General features: G+C 36.2%; 1 protein-coding gene across 1 annotated transcript in view; it reads left to right on the top strand.

Annotated features, from left to right (window-relative positions):
• The window catches only part of TMPRSS15 (transmembrane serine protease 15), a 52604-nt gene extending 30524 nt beyond the window's left edge, over positions 1–22080 (top strand). The window contains exons 14-25 of the mRNA XM_062510777.1: positions 1699–1788; positions 3050–3175; positions 3645–3776; positions 6179–6289; positions 9134–9266; positions 13156–13251; positions 16491–16540; positions 16981–17155; positions 18727–18908; positions 19116–19211; positions 20130–20269; positions 21925–22080. Of these exons, the coding sequence (XP_062366761.1) occupies positions 1699–1788; positions 3050–3175; positions 3645–3776; positions 6179–6289; positions 9134–9266; positions 13156–13251; positions 16491–16540; positions 16981–17155; positions 18727–18908; positions 19116–19211; positions 20130–20269; positions 21925–22080 (1487 nt within the window). The remainder of the gene's footprint in view (positions 1–1698; positions 1789–3049; positions 3176–3644; positions 3777–6178; positions 6290–9133; positions 9267–13155; positions 13252–16490; positions 16541–16980; positions 17156–18726; positions 18909–19115; positions 19212–20129; positions 20270–21924) is intronic.
• The last annotated feature ends 3102 nt before the right edge of the window (positions 22081–25182 follow it).

Below are 25182 nucleotides of genomic sequence, written 5' to 3'. Positions count from 1 at the left end.
ATTTCAAGACATGACTAAATTAAATTTCTTCTCTCATTTTTCCATGCTAGACAAAGATCACCACTAATGTACCTTACATGTAGTCAACGCCAGATCAAATTTCCAATGCCATAATATTCTATTAAAAAAACCACAATATAATCTCTATCTGATGTTCATGGTATTTACAGAAAACTATCCTCCTTGTGAGCCATCTGGCTGAAACATAATATACTTATTTGTTGGGATGAGGTTGTTAACAGTTACTTTTCCTTCCTGAGTTCAACTTTTTTTGCCAGGAGTGATTAGGTGAAATAGAAAGTTGTAGAAAATGGCTGTTGTGAAGAAGTTCAAGTTTTTCTTGGTTTTGGGAACTTTTTGGGGGGGTGGTTTTTGAGCTTTCTCCAAGTGGGATTCAGTGGTCGGACTTGGTAGGACTTGTAGATTATGCAGTCCCCAACCAAGGGGTTCGGAGTGTGAGATGCTGTCAGATATCATGGCATGCAAATTTCATCCATAAGGGATGGGGAGGAGAGAGTTAAAGCTTAGCCAAAGTCTGAGAGTTAACAAAAATATGCACAGCGATTTTAAATCCAGGAATAAAACATTTTTCAAAAAATAAGAAAAAAATAAAAATAAAGAAGGTAAAGCTGTTTTGCCTTAACTACTATTTCCTGAAGCAAGTGGAGGACCACTGTTCATTTTTGAATGAAGTTATTGTGAGCAACAAAAGTGGGGAAAATCCCAAGTTCATTCTCATGGTCCATTCAGTTATTCCGATGGCTAAAATGAAAATAAATAATATTTCTCAACATCAAGTAAAGTTTTTTGAACATGAAGCAGGAATATTTCGGATGTAAACTACAATTAAAATTATATATTGAAACAGGATATTGAATATATAAAGTACAATTAGCTGTGTCCATGTTGTGAGTGCATGTATGTGTGTACACATATCTACAACTTTTTATTTGCTTTTACAGAAACTTTATTAATTTTTACCTGTAAAAATATATATCTTTATGGCAAAGGTCTTTCCTACTAGAACAGTTGTTTTAAGGAAAAAGCAAATTACTGTTTTAGCCACTGACAAGGTTTAGCTGTAAAATGCTTTGGGGTCCTGAAGAAAGCAAAGTAACAGTGTAAGGGATTTGTGGTTTTTTTCTGGAATTTTACTTGCTAGATGACAAAAAAGAGCTTTGGATTTGAGTACCTCTGATGATGCTGCAAGAATAATTTCCCCACCAAAACGTGGTCAGGCATTGGAAAGGGCTGCCCAGGGAGGTGGTGGAGTAACTGTCCCAGGGAGGTGTTCAGGAATCAGCTGGATGTGGCACTCAGTGCATGGTCTGTTTGACAAGGTTGACACAGTCCTATGGATCAGTCAAAGGCTGGACTCAGCCATCTCAAAGGTCTCTTCCAGCCTTAATTATTCTGTGATTCTAAAACTGATCAGATAACAAGAAAGGCATACAAGCCAAGTGTGTGAATTTGCCATATTTGGGAGTTCTCTCTTATTCTCGACATATCCTAGCTTTTTTACTACTGTGCTAGTAAATGAGAGAGATTATATTGCATTCTTCTCTTCATATTTCTGTCATGGGTACAGCGTGCAGACCAATAATAATGAAAATTGCTTTTATAAATTATCATTGTTACGGCAGATTAAAAAATTCTGACAGCGGGTTAATTATGTTCTTGAAATGTTTTCCTTTTCAGCTGACTGTGGAGGGCCAGTTGAACTCTGGGAGCCAAACAGTACATTCAGCTCTGCAAACTTTCCAAGCAATTACCCTAACTTAGCTTTGTGTAAGTCATTCTTACCCAAATCTTCAGGAGAAGTTTAATCATATAAAAATAGAGATACTAAATCTGCTTTTCCAACTCAGACACTGTCAAACAACAGCAAAAAAAAAAAATCTAAGCTATATACAGTGGGATCTTTTAACTGCATTCTATATGGTACTGAGAGGAAGCTAAGGAAACATGTGCCAGCTGATTAAAAAGGGATGAAACAATCCCATAATCCAATGGAACGGGTGCAGACAGGCCAATTCCATTCTGCTTATTATGTCAAAAGCCTTTATGTCAATGCAGAAGCACATAACCTGATGCACGTCCCCATTCTACCATAACCTGGTGTATTTGCTAGGTTAATAGCAGCACTTCTGCTGTTAAATAGCTCAAGTTTTCTAGAGGCAAAGAATATGTGCATGCATAAAGAATCCTCTCTTTATTGAGTGTTTCTTAACATGCTGGTGAGAAGACATTTTTATTCTACTGGTGTTACTCGATTTAGATTAAACAAGAGCTGGCAAAAGTGAATGCTTCAAGGTGGTCCACTATGTTCTGTTGATGGATAAAGCAAGGAAGAGAGCTTTGTCATTGCTTCTTAATGAAATTTTAATTTCTTATTCCTTCAGTCCTGGGAAATTGCACAGGGATGGTAATCATAAGAGTTGTCATTGTGTGTTTCTGTTCCGCTTGAGATATGGCTCACATTTCCAGGATTCATTCCGCAGGTTCACCAATGAGATTCCTGCTAGTGAGAAATTACTTTTCACTCCATGAAAATATGGGTTTTCGTTTTACTTTCTTTACAAGATTTCCCTAGTAGCTACACTTAGATTAAATATGAGATAGTATAAGCTAAACAGAACCAAAGAACTGTTTCAACTTGAAAGACAGGCTTCTGTGACTGATTATAAAAATTATCTTACTATCAAATGAGACTTAAGTGACAAGCCTTTGTCACATTGTCGCAGAAAAGAATAAGCTTTACTGCTCTGGGGAAATTCACAGTTGACATGAATGATTAAAAACACGTGTATAAGTCATAGAAGCCTAAAATTAGTTTTCAAAAATGTTTTAAGAATGAGAAACTATAGAATTTTTGATCTTGAGAGCTTTTAAATATAAGATTTAAACTCCTTAATTTCTTGGTGATTATGAACAATTTAGGACATTTCCCCCCCCCCCCCCCCCCCCCCCCAAAGCCCTTCAACATGAAAATGGCACAGTAAATATAACTACTGAAAAGATGATTTGTGTGTGTGCTGCTATTTTCCAGGTGTGTGGTACTTGAATGCTGAAAATGGAAAAAACATCCAGCTTCATTTTCAGGTTTTTGATCTGGAAAGTTTTCACGATGTGGTTGAAGTCAGAGATGGCAGAGGACAAAATTCCTTGCTTTTAGGCAAGTAGCTGCAGTGAGTACTAAAATGAATGTAATCAGACAGCTGGAGCAAACTGATGGATATAATATCAAGGAAATTAAATTCCTCTCAATTCATTCATGTTTTTTGGGCCTCAGAAATTCAGAGGAAAAATTGAGAAAACATACTCTATGTTGACATCAGGTTTCCAAAACATTTGCACACACTCAGCTCTCCATGCAATCTGTATGAAATTAACTTCTCGGTAAATCAGACTGTTTACCTGTGTGGACAAACAGATGGATAACCTCTTAGCTGAGCCTTATTGTCCTGTGCTGATTAGTGTTGGGCTCAAATCTGGTGTTGGGGTCTGATCATGGCAGTCTGGTAGCAGATAGGTTTGGGGGAGCTACATCTGTATGGTGGCAGTATTCACTTTTGAACCCAAAACATTTTGAAATACAAAGGAACAAAATAGGTTGAGTGTACTCATGTTTTCCTGGTGAATAGCTGTCTACACAGAGAAAGGCCCACTGCCAGATGTCTTCTCTACAGCAAACCAGATGACAGTGATCCTCCAGACAGACAAGTCTTCAACAGGGAAAGGATTTCTTGCCAACTTTACTACTGGCTACCATCTAAGTAAGTATCTGAACCTTTGTGTTTAAGAGGTTATACCACTGGCCAAATACATTTCAGAAAATGTGGAGAGTGTGAAGTGACTCTCACCACTTGCTTAGTAGAAAAATGCAAATGTTAGAGAGAAAAAGGCTGGTTGTTCATCTGTACTTTATATTTCCTGGCTTGAAAAGTGATGGGTTTGTTCCTTAGTGTAATTGGGGCAATGTCTATGTCATGTGCAACTCTGTGATATTATGTGGAAAATTGACTCAGTATTTTGACCAAAATATTTTCAGATGTTAAGAGGGCAAATACTAACTATTCCCTATAAAAACCCCACTTTGTAAAAAACATAACTTTGCAAATCATTTCAGGGTGTCATTGAAGTGTCTTTAAATGCATTTGTAAAATATTTACTATTGATTACATGCACTAGAAGAGAAAACTGTATGTGGTAACTCTGATCAATACTTGCAATGTGGTCCTTCTTGCATCTTTAAAATTTGGTCTTCAGTGTGTGAATAATCTGAGAAAAACTAGCCTCTTAAATACTTGGACAGAAGTGTTTTTGTTCCAGCCAGATCCTTTCTGAAAGGCTCTTGATTATCTTGGGGACTGCAATTAGACTAGTCACTCATAATTCAGCAATCAACTCTCAAAATATGCAAAATGAAGCATAATGCAATTTTTACATGGAAGAGTAGTATGCTTAGCAGGACAAATAATTATACTAACTCTAGGCCAAATCTTGACTGAATTAATTAGAGGCTTTGTATTACTTCTATGGAAGTCTGACTGGAAAAAAACAGAAAGAAAAAGCAATATGTATTGAGAGATGTATGAAATACCAATCACTGAAGAGAAAGTCAACAAGGACCTAAGCTCTTTTACTTACTTTAACTCTCAGAAATTGCAAGTTTATCCCAGCTTGTTTAATCAAGGCAAGATTTTTTTGTAGATTCACAGTAATAATAATAATAATAATAATATTACTTTCTTAATATTTTTTAAAATCTTCACTTTTAGTCTACATTTGTAAAATTAACTCATTTTAATCCCATTGTGCAAGACTGACATGTTAGCTTGTATGTCCATATGACAGTTTTGCTGCTTCTTATTCTGCCTTCTCTATCACGTTTGTTCAGTCCAAATACTCTCTGCCTTTTTTTTTTTTTTTTTTTTTTTTTTTAGCTGATTCAGCATCTTTGCTGGGCCAACCTTGCCCATATTTTGTAAAATGAAAATTAAGCTTAGCAAAGCAGAACTCTCAGAGTGGCCACTGCCAGTTCTGGTTAAATATATTTTAAAAGTTCCATTTGCAAAATAATTATGCTTATTCATGATGTTCACAGCCAAAGGACGAAGACTAATATCATTAGCATGTAAGCCTAGGGATAAAAGGATTGTCAGTAAATAAATTAACTTCAGAAGAAAAGCAGATTTTTCTCATATTTTATTTTTTCTATGAAATATTGGTTTCTTAAAAGTAAGAATTCTTTGAACAGAAATAATTTTTGGCAGTATGCAATATAATAAAAAACACTGTCACTTAAGAACTAAATTCTATGTAATATCTGTCATTAATTTTGGACATTGAATGTGTGAAAATCTGGTTGAAGCTTTTTATAAACCATATTCTTCTGCTTTCATTTGATACAGGCCATGCTGATTTATGAATGAATCATTTTATAAGAATATTAAAAATTCAAAATTAAAGCAATTATCTTGCTTCAAATAAGACTTCTAGGTAATTAAGTATTTCTGTCAGTAAGTCCAGGAAGGTAAAATATTTTATTTTGATGGAATTTATGTTTATGACTGTATATTTCCTGTAATACAAATGAAGACATTAAAAATGCACTTTGGTCACAGAAAGAATTATAACTTCACATTTACTCTCTCCCTTAATTGCTTTTATTGTATAACTGATTTTGAAGTAGCTTCATCCTTCTTTTATGAATGCTTTCCCCATTTATCCCATTTACTTTTGTCTCTTCCACCTTTCCTAACAAGTAGGTTGCAGAAGGAGACTCAGCTCTCATTGCCTCTTTGCTCATATGCTTGACTTGACAGAGTTTAAGGTGTCTAAAATTTCTGAAAGTGCTGAACATTTGGAAATTGAAATCATTAGTCACTTTTGACAGGATTTGACTTTTCACTCCCATGTTTATCTCTTGCAATGGAAGAACAGTACTGACTGAGCAACTCTAACTAGAGCAGAAGCTAAGGGGCAAAGTAACACAGATTTGATTCTTAATTAGCTTCTATATATATGAAAATTTTCTTTATTTTGAAAGAAAGATGGATGGAAATGGAAATTCATGCCATCTACACAGTTTTCTTCATGTGAACTGTAAGATCTTCTGTGAACACCAACCTTCCTCACAGCTACAGATTAATTTTCCTCTCTTATTTCCCTTCAGGGGCTTGCACAGTTGATGAGCATCAGTGTGGTAGTGGAAAATGCATCCCATTGCATAACCTGTGTGACAATGTACCTCAGTGTGAAGATGGCTCTGACGAAGCAAAGTGCAGTAAGCTTTCCTTCATACAAAGAAATCATAGAATCATTTAGGTTGGGAAAGATTGTTAAGATCGTCGAGTCCAACCATTAAAGCGGCACTGTCAAGCTCACTGACAAACCAAGTCCCTCCGTGCTATATCTACATGTCTTTTAAATCCTTCCAGGGATGGTGACTCCACCACTTTGCAGGTTGACATGCTCAGCAATACTTTTGGTGAAGAAATGTTTCCTAGTATCAAACACAAGCCACGCATGTTTGGCAGGAAATCCCTAGGAAAACAGCCACAGAACCTCAGCTAATGTAGGATGCTGCAGATGCATTCAGGCCATGCCAATTTACACAGCAGTATCTCATTGGCTTTGTCAGGGCCAGGAAAAAAGTCACTTTTCTGAGATAGTATATGGAATCTGGTGAAGAACTCAAAAAGGTAGGAAGCTCCTCTGTGCTGAAAACTGTAGTTGTTTAAAACAGCCTCAAAATTAAATGGAAACTCAACATATGCTTTTCTTCTGTATCCATTTCATATTTCCAAATTATATTGGGTTTTGTTGTAATTAATGTTACAATTAACCACAGCAGTATAAATTCTGCAGCTCAGGGCAGAGAATGTTCTTGGTGGAAATTCCCAAATGGTTTTGTGGGTGCAAAGCCAAATGATAACATGTGGCACCCACCAGCCCACCTGGACTCCATGGGGTGAATGTGTGGCACAGCTTCTAAAACAGCACCCATTGTTCACTGCTGTTCCTTACTTCTCTGGTAAAGTGGTTATTTCCAAAATGCATGTGCACAGGATATTAATACATTTCACATAGCAGGGAAATGAAATTCTTTAAAACAATAATTTAAATGTAAGACTAAGGCTAAAGTCATGTTTATCCTAGCACAGAAGTTAAACTGCTCTTTCTGACAATCTGCTTTGGAGAACCAACAGAATTAAAAGTGGTCTTTAAGCTTATCACAATTCCTTTGTTTTAAAGAGCTCTGCTAGGCATCAGATATGTTTTTAGGTTTGTGCTGACAGTCCAATTGATTTCAATATTTTTTTCTTACGTGCATATATATATAAATACATATGGCATATGTAAATACATGCAGATAGATAGATATCTGAAGACACAGTTTCACTCCTCAAATTAGTGACATTGGCTATTTTGCTGCAAACATATTCTTCCTTTAAAATGCACAGAATAAATATCACTTCAGTTTCTTCTTAAGCAAAAAAAACTTGACTTTTTTTCCCCAGCATTGCTGAAGAAGATTGGAACAGGGTAACCATTACCTACATTTACACAATGGACATTTCCCCAAAGATTTATTTTGCCAGTGATTGTCCATTACTTCACAACAAATTACCTACATGAAAAGCCTGTGAAATTTGTTTCCAAAAACCCATTTAATCCAAATTTTGGCTAAATCAATCTATTTCTTTAAACAAAAAGGAAAATACAATTTGAAACTTTTATACTGAGTTTTTCCAATGTCCAAAAGCCTTGCTCATTTTCCTGAAACCAATTTCAATGCCTTATCAGAAGTGGCAATTTGAACTAGAAAAACTGTCTTTTAAAATCCCCCAGCTTCTGAAACTTGCAGGGACTGCTAAGAAATACCAGAATTCTAAACTCTATTGTGTCTGAATTAAGCAGTTGTTAGATCCTCAATGACTTTACCAATAATGTATTTGGAGAAGAGCATGGATCTGATGAGGAGAAAGGAAAAGCAGTTATAGTTCAAGTTCTCTCAAGAAGAGAAGTATAAAAAGTAATTTGGACAAATCTTGCAGTGCATACAATTCCAAGATGTTTAAGAAGCTCAAAAAATTAATTGAATTTAATTGAATTCAATCTAAGATTTGCCATTAATTAATCACTGTATATCACCTCTTTCATTCATGCACTCCAGATGTCAGAGAGGCATTTCTAAAAATGTAAAATTTTTATTTACTATTGTGGGTACCCTGTGAAATCATTTTGATGGAAAAAGGGGTTTTTGCACAAATAAGATGTTTTTCGAATATATTTTGGTAATCAATAAATGAATAAATGTCCATACATTGCATGCTTTTCTCTATTTCACCATGGCAATACCTGTCATCTGCCTGAAATGCAGCTGTAGTTGCTAAGACATATATGAGACTCTGCTGACATTATTATTGTATATAAATTTTAATATTATATAATAAAATTCTTATTTTATATACATGTGCATACACGAGAGTCTGTTGGCTCTACAGCCTGACCTCCTTAGTCACTATGTCAATAGCATAGGACTTTTTACCAATATGTTAATGAGTTTCTGAATTTTTGTTCTGAATTTTTTTCTTTTGGGAAAAGTTTTTTCGGTTTTCAGTGAGGTTTAATTGTTAGTGTGAATGTTTTAAATAAAACAGCAATGAAAATAGTGAAAACTCATAGCAATTGGAAGTGGATTTTTTTTTTTTTAATTGTCAGTGCTCATTTTACCCTTATTTCCAGCCAAGTACTACTGAGAATCATGGAGCTAAAGCTTCACTCATTATTTGGGAATTATATAATTCTGACTAAGAAGAAATGCATCGTTTAGAGTCCATGAAAAATGTACTGTTTATTGTCTATTTCTGAGACACTTGCAAAAGACAAAGTATGACATTCTCCTGTGGCAGAAATATAGGAAATAACAATAGCATTTCTTTCCTGTGGGATCACAACATCCTGGAGTTGCTGGGTTTATTACCTCTGTAATGTATTTTAACTTTTTTTGTGTTCTTTATTGGAAATAATAAAGGTCTTTATATTGCACTTCTGTTTTCTTGAGGTTGAGGAGGAAAGCGGTTTGCCGCCTATCTAAAATGCTTCTGCCCTTTTTGTTCTCCAGTGAGATTACTCAATGGCTCTCTGAGCACTGAAGGGCTGGTCCAGGCCAGGATTGGGAAGTCGTGGCATCTGGCGTGTGCAGATGATTGGAGTGGAGACATTTCAGACAGTGTTTGCCAGCTGTTGGGGTTGGGGTGAGTGATAAATATTCATTGTCCTTTGTAACTTGTTTGCAGATTTGTTGAGTGTATATTGGCATGTTCCTCCTCATTTTACTGGTGTACTCTCCAAAAAAATGGCAAATGGATCTGTCTCTGTCAAGTGGAGTGCTTGGTGTGCCAACAAATTTAAACGTGTGGCAAACCCTGTCTTGATGACATTCAGTACAGGATTGATGACTCTGAACATGGCAGGTTGGGCATGAGGATACATATTGGAGAACGTTGGGAGAATTGTTGTGAATGCATCACTCTTTTATCACTTTATGTCATCATTTGCATCTTCACTTTCATAAGGGGGGCTCAAGAGTAAAGATGGAGCCAACAGCAGCCTTGGCTGCTCTGCTTTCGTAGTGCTGCAGCTCATTCCAAGCAGAGATAATCACTTAGATTTTCTGCTACTGGGCTCCCAATACAGTTCATACCCATCATTAGATATGAGCTGGTGGGAGAGGAAATGGACTTTCTCTCAAGGTAGACTTAGAGCATGGATGGAGTCAGGAAGTATATGACAGAAAATAGATTTGGCTTTAGTCACTGTTCAGAAGAATTTTCAAGGGAAACATGGGGATTGTTGAGCACAGGGTATTGCATTTTTCAATCTGTGGTAAAATTTCTGGCCTAAATTTTGGCCTTATTCATATCATGTGCTACTCCATTGCCATCCACTCAATAATAATCAGCTTTCCTGCTGTGCAGGGGTTTTTGGGAATGTCAATCACCCAACTAATAATCAAACTAAATTCTAAGCTTGCAATTAATTATTTCAGTCTCTGACAAAAGGAAGATTCCTACAAATCTGCTTCTGGTAAATTAACTGTAGCAATCACAGAGTTAGAATGACTTAGAAAAATGTACAAGTGTAATTTCAAAAATACTTCTAATTGGATGAATGTCTGCTGGTTTCTTTGGTTTTTTACTTTTTTCCTTTGGGTACATACGGAGTTTACATAAGTATCAGGTAGCTACATGCACAAATCCTGGCTGTAATTTAGGTATGCATGCATGTAAGAACATACAAGCTATGTTTAAATATGCTTCTGGTCAAATACCTTGTTCTTTAGAGTGGCCAGTGGCCTTCTTCCTCTGATTATTTCTGCCCCTCCCCTGCCTCCTTGCCCTCCTGGTGGTCTACTGATTTAATTGACATGTTTGATAGCTTTCAACAAATTTTGCCTTCCATCGTATTCTACCTTTTTAAAATTACTTAATACTTTTGTCCCTATAACATTCTGCAGCAATATCTTTCAGGTTGTCTATATAAAGTACTCAGGTGCACTTGCTATAAGAGTTCCTATTAAGCTTCCTCGTTATTTCTTATTAATTTCATTTCTTGGTTTATTACATATTCCCATTGTCAAGAAAAAATATTTTTAAATCTAACATGTATCACGTTTTTGCAATCTGTGTGCTACTGCAGTTACAACATAATAACTGTCATTACATCTCATCTCTCATAGGACAACAAAATTCTCATCTGTGTGTGTCTATATGTATGTATTGATATATTAATAGGTATATATATGTATATATAAACACATATATGTAACTCCTGTGAGCATCAAACTATTCTGCTTTCCTTGAATCCCCCTGTAGCAGCATATTTGTTAATAAGTGTCAGCATATTTGTTACTAAATGGATGTTTGCAATAACAGGTCCTGAGCAGGCTGTAGCTCATGCTCCCACACTGAATTACAACCTAGAATCATGCTTTATTAGAAAGACAGGCCAAAGTTCATCTAGGACAATTTAGTTTTACTATTAATTGCTTATACATTTGCTATTCTCACTTGCTGTTGAATTTATTAAAAGGACTGAGCTGATAGGAGCCTTGTATCATATTGTGATTATTTATGTACCCGAGTTTAAAAGTGCAATGCTCCTCACTATTCTAATAAATCTCACGTGTGAATCCTTTTGCCTCCATTTTACAAATATGTGGCTTGCCTTTGTCATTTGTACCAAACAAGAAGGCAGTCTGGGGATGTGCTTATCTTGCATCTACAAAATACACCTTAGGCAATTCTTCATGAGTCTGGGGTGTAAGATGAACAAATTGATGGTCTGGAGAAACCTGGAAATAATAATTTGCTCTGCTTGCACTTGTAGCTGTGTGCATTTGACAGCACTGCTAAACTCTGTTGTCAGCATCTTATTTACTGGAACCAAGCAAATCACATTCACCATTTCATTTTCATCATTCCATTGGGCAGATGCAAAACAATCCTGTTTCCCTGGGACCAGAGCCAGCTGGGTCTTTGCTGGATTGTACCCAGGAATGGGGGTAGAACTGGTACTTTCATCACACCTAAAAGTCCAACAAGAGTGAGAGGTTAGGCTTTACTCTGAAACTCTTCACTCTATTCTTTCATGAACTTGCAACGTTCCTCAGAAGGAAATTAGCTCCTGGGAATACTTTGCTGGTCTCAGTAATGTTCTTCATCATAGAATTTGACTCTTCCTACCTGGCTTGGCCCTTTACTGCTCTCTCAAACTGTCTAAAAGGCACTTCCAGGCTGAGAAATGCAGCAGTAGTGACTTTTCCAGCAGGTGGATCATACAACTCTCCTGGTGGCACAGCAGGGTTGTTGAACACCTCCTTACTTCATGCACAGCAGATTTGCAGGCAGATTCCAGACTTCATCCGTCCCAGGAGAGTGAGATTTACTGCATTTGAAGAGAAGACACAGTGCAGGTGCTCCCTGTGTATTAAACCTGCAGGTGCTCCCTTGTACTAAACAAATGGTTCTCTTCCTGCTCCTGAGATGTGTAAAGCTAAAGGGCCAGATGGGAGGCTGTCACCCCCACAAAAAATTATGCAGTCTAACCACAGTTATCTTCCCCCCCCCCCATGTTTCCTCAAGGGGGAAACACATATTTCATAGATATGTGTTCCAAACTGGTCATATAAAGTATCACAAAGTACATGATGCAGGATGGATTATAAAGTAAATCTGGATATGGGTTCTAAATGTCAAAACAATTTGCCTCACCAATAGTAGACAGAATTCTTAGTTCAAAAAGCCGTTGCTACCAAAAAAAAAAAAAAAAAAGGCAGAAAGTTAGCCAAAGAATAGACTAAATGTTGCCTTTAAATTGACTACATGACTTTTAAAGGTCGCAGCCAACCCAAACTGTTCTGTGATTCTGTCACCCTATGAATATACCCCACTCTTGCTCAATAGCAAACATGACGCTATTGGCTTATTCCACAGCCACTCTGATTTCAACAAATATATGAGATAAACCTTTTTCTTTTTTTTTAACTCCATTAGATTCACCATAATACAAATATAATTTCATTTCTTATCTAAACAATATGGTATAAGTGCAACTGCACCACTCACAAAAGCAACAGTGTGATACTCCAAGGTTCAGCTATTACTGCCCTGTTTGGCATATAAAGTTCTAGCTCCCTACATTTAAGAACTGACATTTCAAACCCTTCATTGTGGCACAGGAAAGCCAAAATTAGTATTTACTGCTGCCAAAAGAATTAACTCATATCGCTTTCAGTGTTTTGTAGCATCAGAAATCATAGAATAAGATGTAAGACTGGAAGTAAATGATTCACATTTTAATCCAAACTACTTTCAAGCCTCAAAAATCTCCTGCTAAAGGGTCATTATTTGAAGAGAAGAAACAATAAATTGTAAAAAGTTGTTGTTTTTCCTGTTAGCATAATCATTTCCCAAGTGTTTCTCCACTGGTGGAATACTGAATAGAATGGATATTTTTAATTATTAATAATATTTTCAGACATTATATAATAATTATTATATTATGTTGGTTACTCTATTATTCATAAATGTTATTAATATTTTTGGAATATCTAAAAAAATGCATGTGTTTTTTTTGTCCCAGGCATGTAAACATGTCATCAGCTGTATTATTCACAGGAGATGGCCCATTTATCACCATCACAAAAGGAAGTAACCACAGCCTAATTTTAACAAAAAGGTGGGTACAGTGAGGTTTCTTCCTCATACAAACAATGCCTTTAAGCATGGTGATGATTATTTATGCACTGATATATAGCTCAAATCCTAATTGAAGTCTCTATCAATTTACTGTGGAAATTATATGCTCTTTTGGCAAAATATTTCTTGTCTAGAAATCTCTAAATTATGAGTACATAATATTGTAGAATTAAGACTACCTATATATAATATAGAAGAATTAAGATGGAGTGACATAATTAGAGAGTAGTTGTCACAGTAGGTTCTCTCTGTAAATAAAATTAAATATTCTATAAAATTTATAATGAAATAATTATAAATAAAAAAGCATTCCAAAATGTGGTCCATCAAGGCATCTTTTCAAATATGATGAGTCGTGCTCTACAGTCCTTTGACTTTATTGATCTAGACCTTGGACACACTGAGGATTGCTCATTTAAACCATCCACAGACAGGTATCTATATTTAAACAAATTATCCCCAGTCAAAAAAAAAAGATTTCTGGATTTGTCTCCGTGTTTACAAGTGAATTATTAGATGACACAATCTTCAGAATACATTTTCTTCTATTCTAGCCTTTCTCAGTCCAAATAACAACTGAAGTTATTCTGAAGGGTGCTCCAAACTGACGTTTTCTTTCAAATTAAATTAAAATGTGACGTTAGCCCAGGATTACATCCTCAGGAAATGATGGGATTTACAATACAACCCCCAAGGAAAAAGGCTTGCCATCATCCATTTAAAGAATTGTGATTACTTCAATTACTGTTTTCTGCTTATGAGGGCTTACTGTTCAAATTTTTCTGGATTTCTACCAGAACACTGAGCCATAAAATTATTGTCTAATTACTAAAATGCCGAAACCATGTTGAGGACAGCAAGAGTCCATGTTCTTTCAGTTTCCTTTTATAAACATAGCATATAGTAATAAAGTAAGTGACGCTTCCTAATTTTCTATGGTCTATTATTTTGTCTACAGGGGAAAAAAAAAAAAGTTACATTTTATGTTCTAATTATACTGTGTTAACCCCAAACATTTATCATTCTCATGAATAGTGAAAGTATCTTAAACTAATGGAATATCATTGGAGGCTATTTTTCTTTTTTCTTGAGTGAATGTCTAAACCAACACTGCCACAAGGCATCTTGAAGAGCAGTAATGATTTAAAGATGTTTTCTATTAATATCTATTAAACACTAAAAGTGATTAAAGAAGGAGGAAATGGAATAAATTCATTTATCTTAGTTGCATTTCTGTTGCAGAAATAGGTGTCTTCTCCCATGTTTCATCTGGAGAGCTGATAGGAATCCTTTTGTGGGGTGACACTATTGCAAATTCACACATGTTTTTTGTGCATATATTGAATGCTAGAAGGATCACACAGATGTGAAAATTTAAGCAACTGAATTAATTAACTGGTAATATAATTATAAAATATATTTCTCACATTGTCTTTGGTTTTTATTCAAGTGTATCCACCATTGAAACAAAGGAGGGCACATATAATAGGGCTTGAAAACTGCAGTGACAGAGACAGCAAAATAATTCTCTGGTGCCCTAAGGTAATGTGATTTTTTTGGCAGGATAGTTTTGTAAGAGCCCCAAATCCTGCCTCTTAGATATATGTGAGCAGATTCCACAGGGACTAGTTGTTTTTGCCAGTTCTAAGTGAAGATCATGCTCACAGACATCCTAACTACTCCAGATTTCTTCCTGGCGTGCTGCTGACAGCTGACACTCAGAGAGGCACAGAGGAGGGTGTTCAGCACACGCCTCTGGTGCCTTTTGGCCACTCCTGTGCTGACCAAGAGGCAGCTGAGAACTGCTGGGCTGAAGCACAGGCAAGGAAGTGCTTCTCCTGCTGGGAGCTAGCTCCACAAAGAAGAAAAAACAGAGGCAAATTGAAGTAATTTCTACTAAAGCAACCAGTAGGTACTCGTGGTGGGACAGGCAACTCCCTTTACATTGAAAAAAAAATGTAAAATTATAGGTACAAATCTGACATTTTGGTTGTTTGGGTAGTTTATGGATCCCCCCCCCCCCCTTGAAAGCACATGAAGGTATTGTGGAAAAAGGGTATTTAGTTGGTATGAGGTTTAGGCAGAAGATTGTATTGGTTTCTTGGGGGTTTATGCATTTCTGTTTGTCCTTGATGTTTGTCTGGTTACAGATTTGAATACAAGTCGCAGAAATTGGTTTCCATGTTTTAAATTACAGCTTTAAAATTAGGTACCTACCCTGAAATGGAAAATGGCAATGTGGGACTGACTATTCAGGACCAGAAAAATATCTCATTTTCACCCCACTGTACTGAAGGTTTAATTGGGGAGGTGGCAAATCGTTACAGTTCCCAATTTATTCCTTGTACCACTCTGTCGTTGGGAAATTACTGGGTCACATTTCACTCACAGCAGATGTCAAATTTTGGAGCAAACAGTGAGGGATACATCATTCCCTATTATGTTTAAAGTATCACTCACCTATTCTATTTAAAAATGGAATATGGAAATTTTCACTGGAAGCAAATTGTTGGCAGAGCTTGGTTTTCTATCTTCCTCTCATTCGCATTTCTGTGTGTATCAGATTTGAATTGCTAGCACATACACTGTCCCAAGTGTTTCAGATTCATTACAGACTATGAACATAATATTAAAACCTCTGGGTACCAGAAATGCTTGAGCAGTTTTGATCTGTGGTCTTGTGCTCTTCAGATTCTGGCTTTATAGCTCTGCTAAATAATTTCTAACCTAGCATATGCAACTATGTATTTTACAGTAGCATTTTTTTCTTAGTAAAATGATACAGGGATATAAAACTACAGTTCTTAAATTCTTTGGTCACACTGATCTCTAGTGGTAAGGTATTGAAAACATCTCAACAGGTAGGAAAAAATACCATAGGGAGCTATAACTTTCTTGCAAATCTGTCATGGACAGATGACCCATTTTCCTGAAACACAAGAAGAGTCTACTTTTATTTCCATAATAAAAATCAATTAAATTCCCATTGAAGAGGAATATGTACATATAAAGTTGTATAACATATAATGTTGTTTATTTATAATTAAAATATAATTTAAACATGTAGCATTAGTTATTATACTTAAGAGGCTGATACTGCTAAACTAATGTACTTTTATATATATAGTTTTATAAATTTTTCTATGTGTGTATGCATATATATTTGACAGGGTTGTCTGGTGTGCAGATATTTGTGATTTAATTGCACTTTCATTCTAGAGAATACTGTTTGGACGACCTGGTGGTTCATCTGCAATGTAACATTCAATGTAAGTACACAGAATCCAGGAATATTTCACAGAGATAAAATTGTTCAGACCATAAAGCCAAATGTTTATAGCTTGAATGGAAAGGTTAGAGATTAGACTATAAATGCTATACTCACAATGATATAAACACAGAAAAATTTAGTCTTCACTTGATTTCAGTGTTAAGAGTACACTAGAGACGGATCTGTAGTGAAAACATATATAAAATAAATGTATAAAAATTCTGCAAGATCTGAGGAAAGAAAACATCTAAATCCAAGTTAGAGAGTTGCATCTTGATTTCAGCTATAAAAACCCAAACCTTTTTCCACAGTATTTTTGAGCAGCAGTTCAGATTCCACAAAACCTTCTTTTTCTCAAGAAAATTGACTAGTCTAATAAAATATGTTACATCCCTTTAATTTTTTTACTTTATTTGATTCTATTTTGCTTTATTTTAGCTTGTGGCAAGCACCTGGTAACTCAGAATAATGGAACAAGAATTGTAGGTGGAAGTGATGCCAGAAGAGAGGCTTGGCCTTGGATAGTTTCACTCCATTTTAATTTACAACCCGTTTGTGGAGCTTCCCTTGTTAGTGATGAGTGGCTGGTGACAGCAGCACACTGTGTCTATGGGTAATGTTCTTTTCTGTGTAAATTCACTGAGGAGGCATCAGATTATTAACAAATTGTGACACTGATATGAAAAATCAACCACGCACTCCTGGTTTAATGACCATGTTTTGAATCATGTAGGCTCATCTGAAGTTTCTTTACTTCCTCAGTAAATCCTCAGTCCTTACTTTAATGCAGAGGATTGTGGAAACCAAGCAGCATTTCCTGAACAATAAGGAATTGCACTTTAAATGCATGGTATTAATGCTGAGTATTGGTACGTAATCCATAATTATTGTGGGCCTCCATAAATTAGGTGAATCCCTACCAATGGTATGAAAGGTGACAACATATCCCATAAATTAAACCCAGCATTCCTCCTGTATATTATCATGGATTGATCAAGATTAACTGTGCATCACTGGAATGAATCTTGATTTATGTGCATTGACTAGGGAATATTGGATATCCTCTTTATGGTGTTATTTGTACCATTCAAAGAAGTGATGCATATTGAAGTATTTTCTAGGGTTTTCTTTCATAATACCTACAATAAAAAGAAGTGTTGTCAAAGACATATAGAAACTGGAATATGAAAAAAAAAAAAAGATCAAAAATTAGAGCTTCCACTACAAACAGCTAAATTGTATGGCAGTGGAGACTGCCAAAATCCTAATGCTTCCTCATGGCATGTCAGGAACTACATTCCACACAGAGACACTAAAATGAAAAGGATTAAGCCCTCTTAGTTTCCACACAATAAATCCACGATTGTCTTGATATTTCCTTTTCACTTGAATCACCTTTCTATTTTCAACTACATCTATTTTATCATCTTGCCTTTGCTAGAATTTTCTTAAATTGAAGCTTGCAGTTTCACACCTTCTGAACATTTAACTTGAACACTCCAAGTTTAGAACAAAAAGAACGTCTTGATATCAAACCAAAAGATGAGCAGAAACTAATTCAGTCCAAAAATCAGGCTGAAAATGTACTTTTGAAACCATTAAGTGATTTATTAAAAGCCAGCAAATATTTAAGTTCTCTGATGAATACAGCCTCAAACCTGCCTGTGGAGACTAGAAAAAAATAATGCAGACTATACCATATTTTGTTTTAGCGTATCTTTTTTTTTGAGATTAAGAACTAGGAGATCAGTTTTCTGAGTCTACGAACTGCAGCATTTCCAACATCTCAGACCTCCTATTCTTTAGACATTCCATTACAGTTTTCTAACTGGGACCAATATTAATTGCCTGCTGGTCCGTCAGCAGTATTCTTCATAGTGTTTAAAAAGCCGTGGTAATTTAGTTAATGTATTTTCCTCCTCTGCACCACCGGTGATTAATTCATTATAAATAATGCATTATAAGCTCACCATAAAAAAAATCAGCAATGCAGATCTGCAGCATGGATTTAAGACAGTGATACTCTCTTGGAATCTAAGCATATCTACTCTGTTCTTTTTATTTCACAAAATGCAAATGCTACAGACTACCACAAGCCTAAATGTCAGCATTTTATCTGACACGTATTTTTCAAATCTTTCATTAATCATGCCTAATTGTGAACACTCTGCTTGCAACTTCTAGGAGACAATTAAAGACATCCCGCTGGCAAGCGGTTCTTGGCTTGTACGATCAGTCAGATCTGGCACAGCCTCCAGCAGTGGTTCGAAACATAGACAGAATAATTATAAATCCTCATTACATGAAGCAAACAAAAGACAGTGATATTGCTCTGATGCACCTTCAGCACAAAGTGCAGTATACAAGTGAGTTATTATTTTCCCGAAAGACCCATTTATTCTATGATGCAAAAAAATGCTAAGCATGTGAGGGTGGTGGGGAGTCTGTTCAGTACTTTCTGGATATCTTGGCCAAAAGGTGGGTTTGAACTAATGAACATTTTCTGGTTTGACTTCATAGAAACCTGAATAAAGGGAAGAGGTTGAAATTGTTTACTTGTTTCTTGTTCACAGATTACATACAACCTATCTGCCTACCAGAAAAAAGTCAGCAGTTTTTACCAGGAATTAACTGTTCCATTGCTGGCTGGGGAGATAATAAGAATGAAGGTGGGTCATCTGCTTGGAAAATTCTGGCAGGCATGTAGCTGTGAGGGAAAGCTTGTTCCTATTCTAAATTGGCTGCTAAGGTCAAATTGTTTAGAGAGCTACTCCTCCATATGGAAATTTAGAATTTATCCCATTACACTGTTCCATCTCTGAAGCAAATTTATAGTTATAACATATTTATTAGAAGAAAACATGCATATCTAAGTTCATTAGGTTAAGAAGAAAGCTTATAACATCCACTTAGAAGTTATGATGACTAAGTTATGATGACTTTTCTCAACATGAAATATGTTCATCTTGGTTCCAGATATTGGGAGAGGGAAGAGGAAGATTAGTCTTTCTGACAATGTGCAAATGATTTTCCCAAGAAGTCAAGGAAATTGACTGCAGTGTGAAATGTATGTTCTGCTTGTATGTCATATGCTCCAGATTTGGAGTCTCTCTGAAATAGTAAACATGCCATTTCACTTCCACAGTTGAATGCATTGACTTCTATATTAAAGTGCATTTAAAATTTTGAGTAGGAATTAATGAAAGGAATGTTTTTAAAAAGTTTAAATAACCAAAGTTACACAACAAATAGTGAGGACACACCGGACAACCCACGTTCATAAGCCTTTGATCATTCTTTAGATCTCCCTACAGTGAGTTCACAGTCGTTGATTTTAGTAATCGTGATTTAATTATAACCAAATTCAGTCCCATTACACAAATGAAAGACAGGATTCGGTTAACAAGGTCTGTTTAATCAGTGACTGTATTACAGGGGCATAAGCCTGAATAGTAGAGCAGTAAGGCAGGGATTCCTGCTGCTCAGGAGCGTGCCAAGCATGCTGGAACAGGAACAAAACCATCAGTGTTCCCAGCGGGATGCACATACTAAATGCTGCAGGTAAATGTCCTTTGTATTTTCATCAGGTCCCACTTCAAATGTATTGCAAGAAGCAGAGGTCCCTCTCCTTTCCAATGAAAAATGCCAGCAATGGATGCCAAAATATAATATTACTGAGAATATGCTCTGTGCAGGATATGACATGGGAGGAATAGATTCCTGCCAGGTAAGTAGAAGCAACTAATTTCCACTGCTGGCATAAACCTCATTCAGTTACTGAATAAAATGTTCCCTGATCCTCCACTCATGAAAACCCTGTCCATTAATGTAATTTCTACTCACGAATACTTTGCCCATTTAATAATTTATCAGGATACAAGTTTAAAACAAATTTTTGTGTGTGTCATCTTGGCATATTGGCATGTTATGCTAACAATGTCCCATGAAAGGAGATAAATATGAGGACTGGAAACTGTCTGCACTAGGCTTTGAATAATTCCTGCTGAGCAATTCCATGAAGGAGAGAGGCACATATTTAGGGAAATGCTGAGAACAGAGAAATAAATACCAAATAGTATGAAGTCTCAGAAATCATGAAGGGAAAGAGAGGGGTCAAAGCTGCTTTTCCCCAGAACCTGTAGACTCTGGAGACCTTTCCTAAGTAGACACCACACTCTATCAGAGAGGCTGCCTTTCTGCCCTGATATGTGTTCCTGGGGGTTTAGTTTTCATCCATTCCAGCTCTCTTTATAACTTGCTGTTTGTCTTTGAGGACGTACTCAGAGGTGGCTGCCAAGTGATTTTTCTTCCAGCAATATGGTGTCTGTGGCATGGAGACTGGTTGGCTTTCCTTAAGCCTGATGAGGAGCACTCTCACGTAATTCCTATTGCCTTGCCCTCCCAACCAAACCTTCGCCACATGCTCAACTTTGCCCAGTATAGTCTAGAACAAGTACTGTGTTCAAGCTTAATGTCCTTTCCCCTCATGGTTTTCTCCTTTCCTTTTTCTTTCTGAACCTTTATATTGAACCAAAACCAGTGTAGCACCCCAGGGTGATATAGAGTACAAGTGACCAGCACTGTGATTCAATGGCCAGTCAGCCATGAGCAAGGATGAATGAGCAAGTCCTGATAGTACATCCTCCCTTTAGGCTGCTGTCACAGCTTTTAATGTTCTGGGATGCCCTAGAGTTACAGGCAGAAGTATTTTAATGGCTGAGTCCTTGCAGAATTCTCTGGTAAAGATCCATTCACAGGGCCTGGAGAGAGCACAATTAATACTGGTTGAACTAACTCAATAGACAGTGAAAAATAGTTGTTGTTTTCTTTCTCATCAAAACAAGACACTCATAACTGACTCATCCCCACTCAAGCTAAATCAAATTCAGTCTCTATTACAATGCTACATTTGCTAAACTATTGAAAAGGAGGTGAGAGAAAAGGACACCTTCTCTTCTGGCAATCTTGTTATTTTGTTCTCTAAATTTGAAATTGAGTAAAACTCTGGGATAACTGGAAATAGAACTGTGTTTCGGTTTAATATATTCAGCTGAAAAAAATCCTCCACATTAACCCAGTTTTTGTGAAACATGAAGGACTGAACATTAAAAGAATAAGTTAAAAAATCTCTAAGTCCTGTCCTGTATTGGGACTGGCACCAGCTTAAGCTCCTATCATTGCAAAAATAAAGAAAAAAAATATTTTCTTTCAAGATTTTTTTTTTTTATCATGGAAATATTAATATTGCTCTCAAGTCCCGGTGCTCAGGCCATACAGGGGTAGAGCATCTATGTTTAAAGAACAAAATGAAGAAACATCATAAACAGGCTCTGCTTCAGAGTTGACACTGCTCACTTTTAACTTCTGCATTTGTTATTGCAGGGGGATTCAGGTGGGCCTCTGACATCCAAAGATGGGGACAAGTGGTTTTTGGTTGGTGTAACATCATTTGGTGAAGGGTGTGCGCTTCCCCAACGACCAGGAGTGTATGTTCGAGTCACCATGTTTGTGGACTGGATCAAAAACATCATCTATTAGCTTGATATCTTTTAATTATAGAACTGGAATTTAGATGTTGAAAGATATTGAATAATGATGTAAACTAGGCTGCCATTCCAATCTCACAGAGAAACTGAGTAAATACATAAATCCTGGTGAGGAAAACATTGATAACTTCTGTTTGTTAATAAGACCCATTTCCAAAAGAGATGCTGTGATTTTGTTAATAGTTTCATCATTTTATTTTTTGTTTTATACAGGCTCTTAGGAAATCACATCTTTGAACGTCAGTGTCTTAACTGCAGCGTGTAGGGCTTTACAAAGCATGGTCAGTAAAATATTTGCAAACTGTAAACGTTGTCCTGGAAAAGAACCAAAATTGTTAATATCGGGTAAAATAGTATTAGGCTTATGTTTTCACATTGTGTTTTTTCAATGTGCTATTTTGTATTAATGCGTAGTCAACTCATCCCAGCAATCTCTCAGCAAATCAGAATTAAGGTGTATGTTCTTTCTTTAAACTGGGCTCACGGGAGTTCCTCTGCCTTGCCTACGACAAAAGGCTCTGGAATGAGGTTTATGGATTGTGCAGAAAGGCTGACCATGGATCATGCTGCTTTCTAATGAATAAACTGAATGCCAGCCAGAAGCTCTCTCTTGTGTAATGTGTTTGGAACTAATAGAGTTAAAAACTGATTGAATAGAGCTTTTTAGTTTTCTTTCTAGGCAAGTGTTTGGCAACTATTCAAACAATTATAGAGATGCGTGCTTGTGCACACCCAACCACAGGCTCAAACTACAGCAACTTCTCATAAAAAGTGATGTTTTTAAAAACATTTGACATTAATGAGAACCATCTCTCCCTCATGAATAATAGTGTTCCTATATTACATACTTTTTCTGTACTGATGATTTTTAACACCTATTTTGTGCTTTGTAAAAAAAAAAAAAAAAACCAGCAGGGTATCCCAGTACAGCATTCTAAAGGGGAAAGAATATGAAAACCAAAATAAGGGATTTATCTTCTTGAGCACTTTTATAAATAAGTTTTTATTAAAATATAATTACTTACTTGTTCAAATGCCTTAAATTCTATGGTGTCTTAGCATAATATGATGCACTTCTTCGTTTCTGTTTTCAGACCAGTGTAGGACTTTATCCTATTTGTCATTCCACTGTACCAAACTACAAAATGCATTGTCACTTGCTGTGTAAGTGTATTTACATATATACAGAGAGCTGTATGATTGTTGTAAGCTCCTGGATTTAGTTCTTGCAACCCTAAATGCAGGTATAAAATGCTTGCAAACAGTCACTGATTAAAAAACCAAACAAACAAAAACAAAACAAAAAACCAAGTCCCAGACTGCTTTCAGGTCTTTTTTAAGCATTAGAGAACTAGGTCCAGACCAAAAGCTGTAGTTTTATCAAGACATCTGTGATCACAAAGAACACAGGTAAACGTAATTAAGACAAAGAGAAGGTAAGAAGGTGTTTTAGACACAGCCTCTCATGTGAAAGACACAGTTTTTAACATTAAAATATTAAAGTTGCAAATTTTGTCTTTCATCGTGGACTGTTGTTTCTCCTATTAGTCTGAAAAGTAGAGAATTTTGCTATAAGTATAAATTGATTTGGACGAAGCAATTACATTAAAATTCTTAAATAAAATATGACCTGATTTTTGCATTATTTGCCATACATCGCTATTGTACATTGTGTTTCAGTCTGTTAATGAAATACAAAAGCCAAATGAAAGCAGATCTAGTCACTAGAAAATGTGCTTCCCAGGAATACAGTAAGAGACTTCGATTTGTGTGCGTTTTCTTGCTCCCCAAAATGCAAAGCATAAATAAAATTTCAGCTATACATGGATAAACCCCCTCAGCAGACTGAAAAAGTTATATTACATACCCTGGCATAAAAAGATATATCATATAAACTATTTTAATTTAAAAAGTAATTTCATTTCAACTAATTAGGTTATGTTAGTTTTGTCTAGACATTAGTCAATCACATTCTAGCCTTTGGCCAACATCCATGGCTTCAGTTGACTGAGAATTAACCTGTGGAGAAACCAGTCAATACTATGTTAAAACACCTGGGCAGAACAGATTATTTGCAATTCAGTCAGTTCCAAGACACTTTGAAACAGAGGATGGATATGGTGATAAATATGGAAATATTTTGTCCTAAGAGCCAATAATTCTTACTTCTACAAAAAATCCAAGCACACTACAACAGAGATACTGCATGTTACTTCCCTATCTGCCTTTACACAGAGTTTGAGGCAGTCTGTGCCTAAGCCTGCCCAGCCATCACTTTCACTCTGTAGAAGACAATCCTGAACGTATTTTCATTCTCCTAATTGCTACTTCAAAATCATTTCTTCTGCCACTAACTATGATACTGATAGGGACAATTTTACATGTCCTTTGGATGTATGAATAAGTAGTTAATCCTTGAATTCAAGAGCATTAATCCTTCAAGACCATAAAAATGTTCTTTTTACCACAAATCAAGAAGGAGGTCTCTCTTCCCCCCAGCTGAATTAATAATTACACCAGTAGTAAAGCAATTCTGGTCTTGGTGATCATGTAGGATCACAGTATTTTCTCAATGCAAAGGGAACTGAACTCAGGAATTGGACAAAGAAAGAAGTTTCTACTGACGGGAAAACCTATTGAATATTTTAAGTAGGAATAACAATACTTAACCTGAACTACAGGAGGAGCTTTCTCTGAAAAGGAAGCAAAAGCACTGCATAACAGCAGCTTTAAGATACTTCCAAAAGTGCTTCAGCAGCTACTTGCACAATTACTATTAATGGCACTAAAATTCAAAATATTTATTCTGTACTCAGAAAAATTGAGACATTTTTCTCCAAAGCGACGTGGTGAACAACAACCAGCACAGTGCAGGCAACCCTTCAGTTCTGCTTTGCTCAGTCGCTCCCCGACATCCACCCAGTGGTAGCTATGAATCTGTGTTTAAGCCAGCAAGGTTGAACTCAGGCTCTTGCTGTCTTGCTGTAATGGCAGTAAAATCCCTTAACTTTTTGCTCTGACACCAGATTGTCACCAACAAATCGACCAGAGTGCTGCTGCTACCACCCTGAACTGCTCCTAATGACTGGCACAA

This window comes from Cinclus cinclus, chromosome 2 (genome assembly GCF_963662255.1).
Source record: "Cinclus cinclus chromosome 2, bCinCin1.1, whole genome shotgun sequence".
NCBI classification, from domain to species: domain Eukaryota; kingdom Metazoa; phylum Chordata; class Aves; order Passeriformes; family Cinclidae; genus Cinclus; species Cinclus cinclus.
The sequence above is the reverse complement of the archived record's forward strand: the minus strand, read 5'-3'. Positions and strand labels throughout refer to the sequence as shown.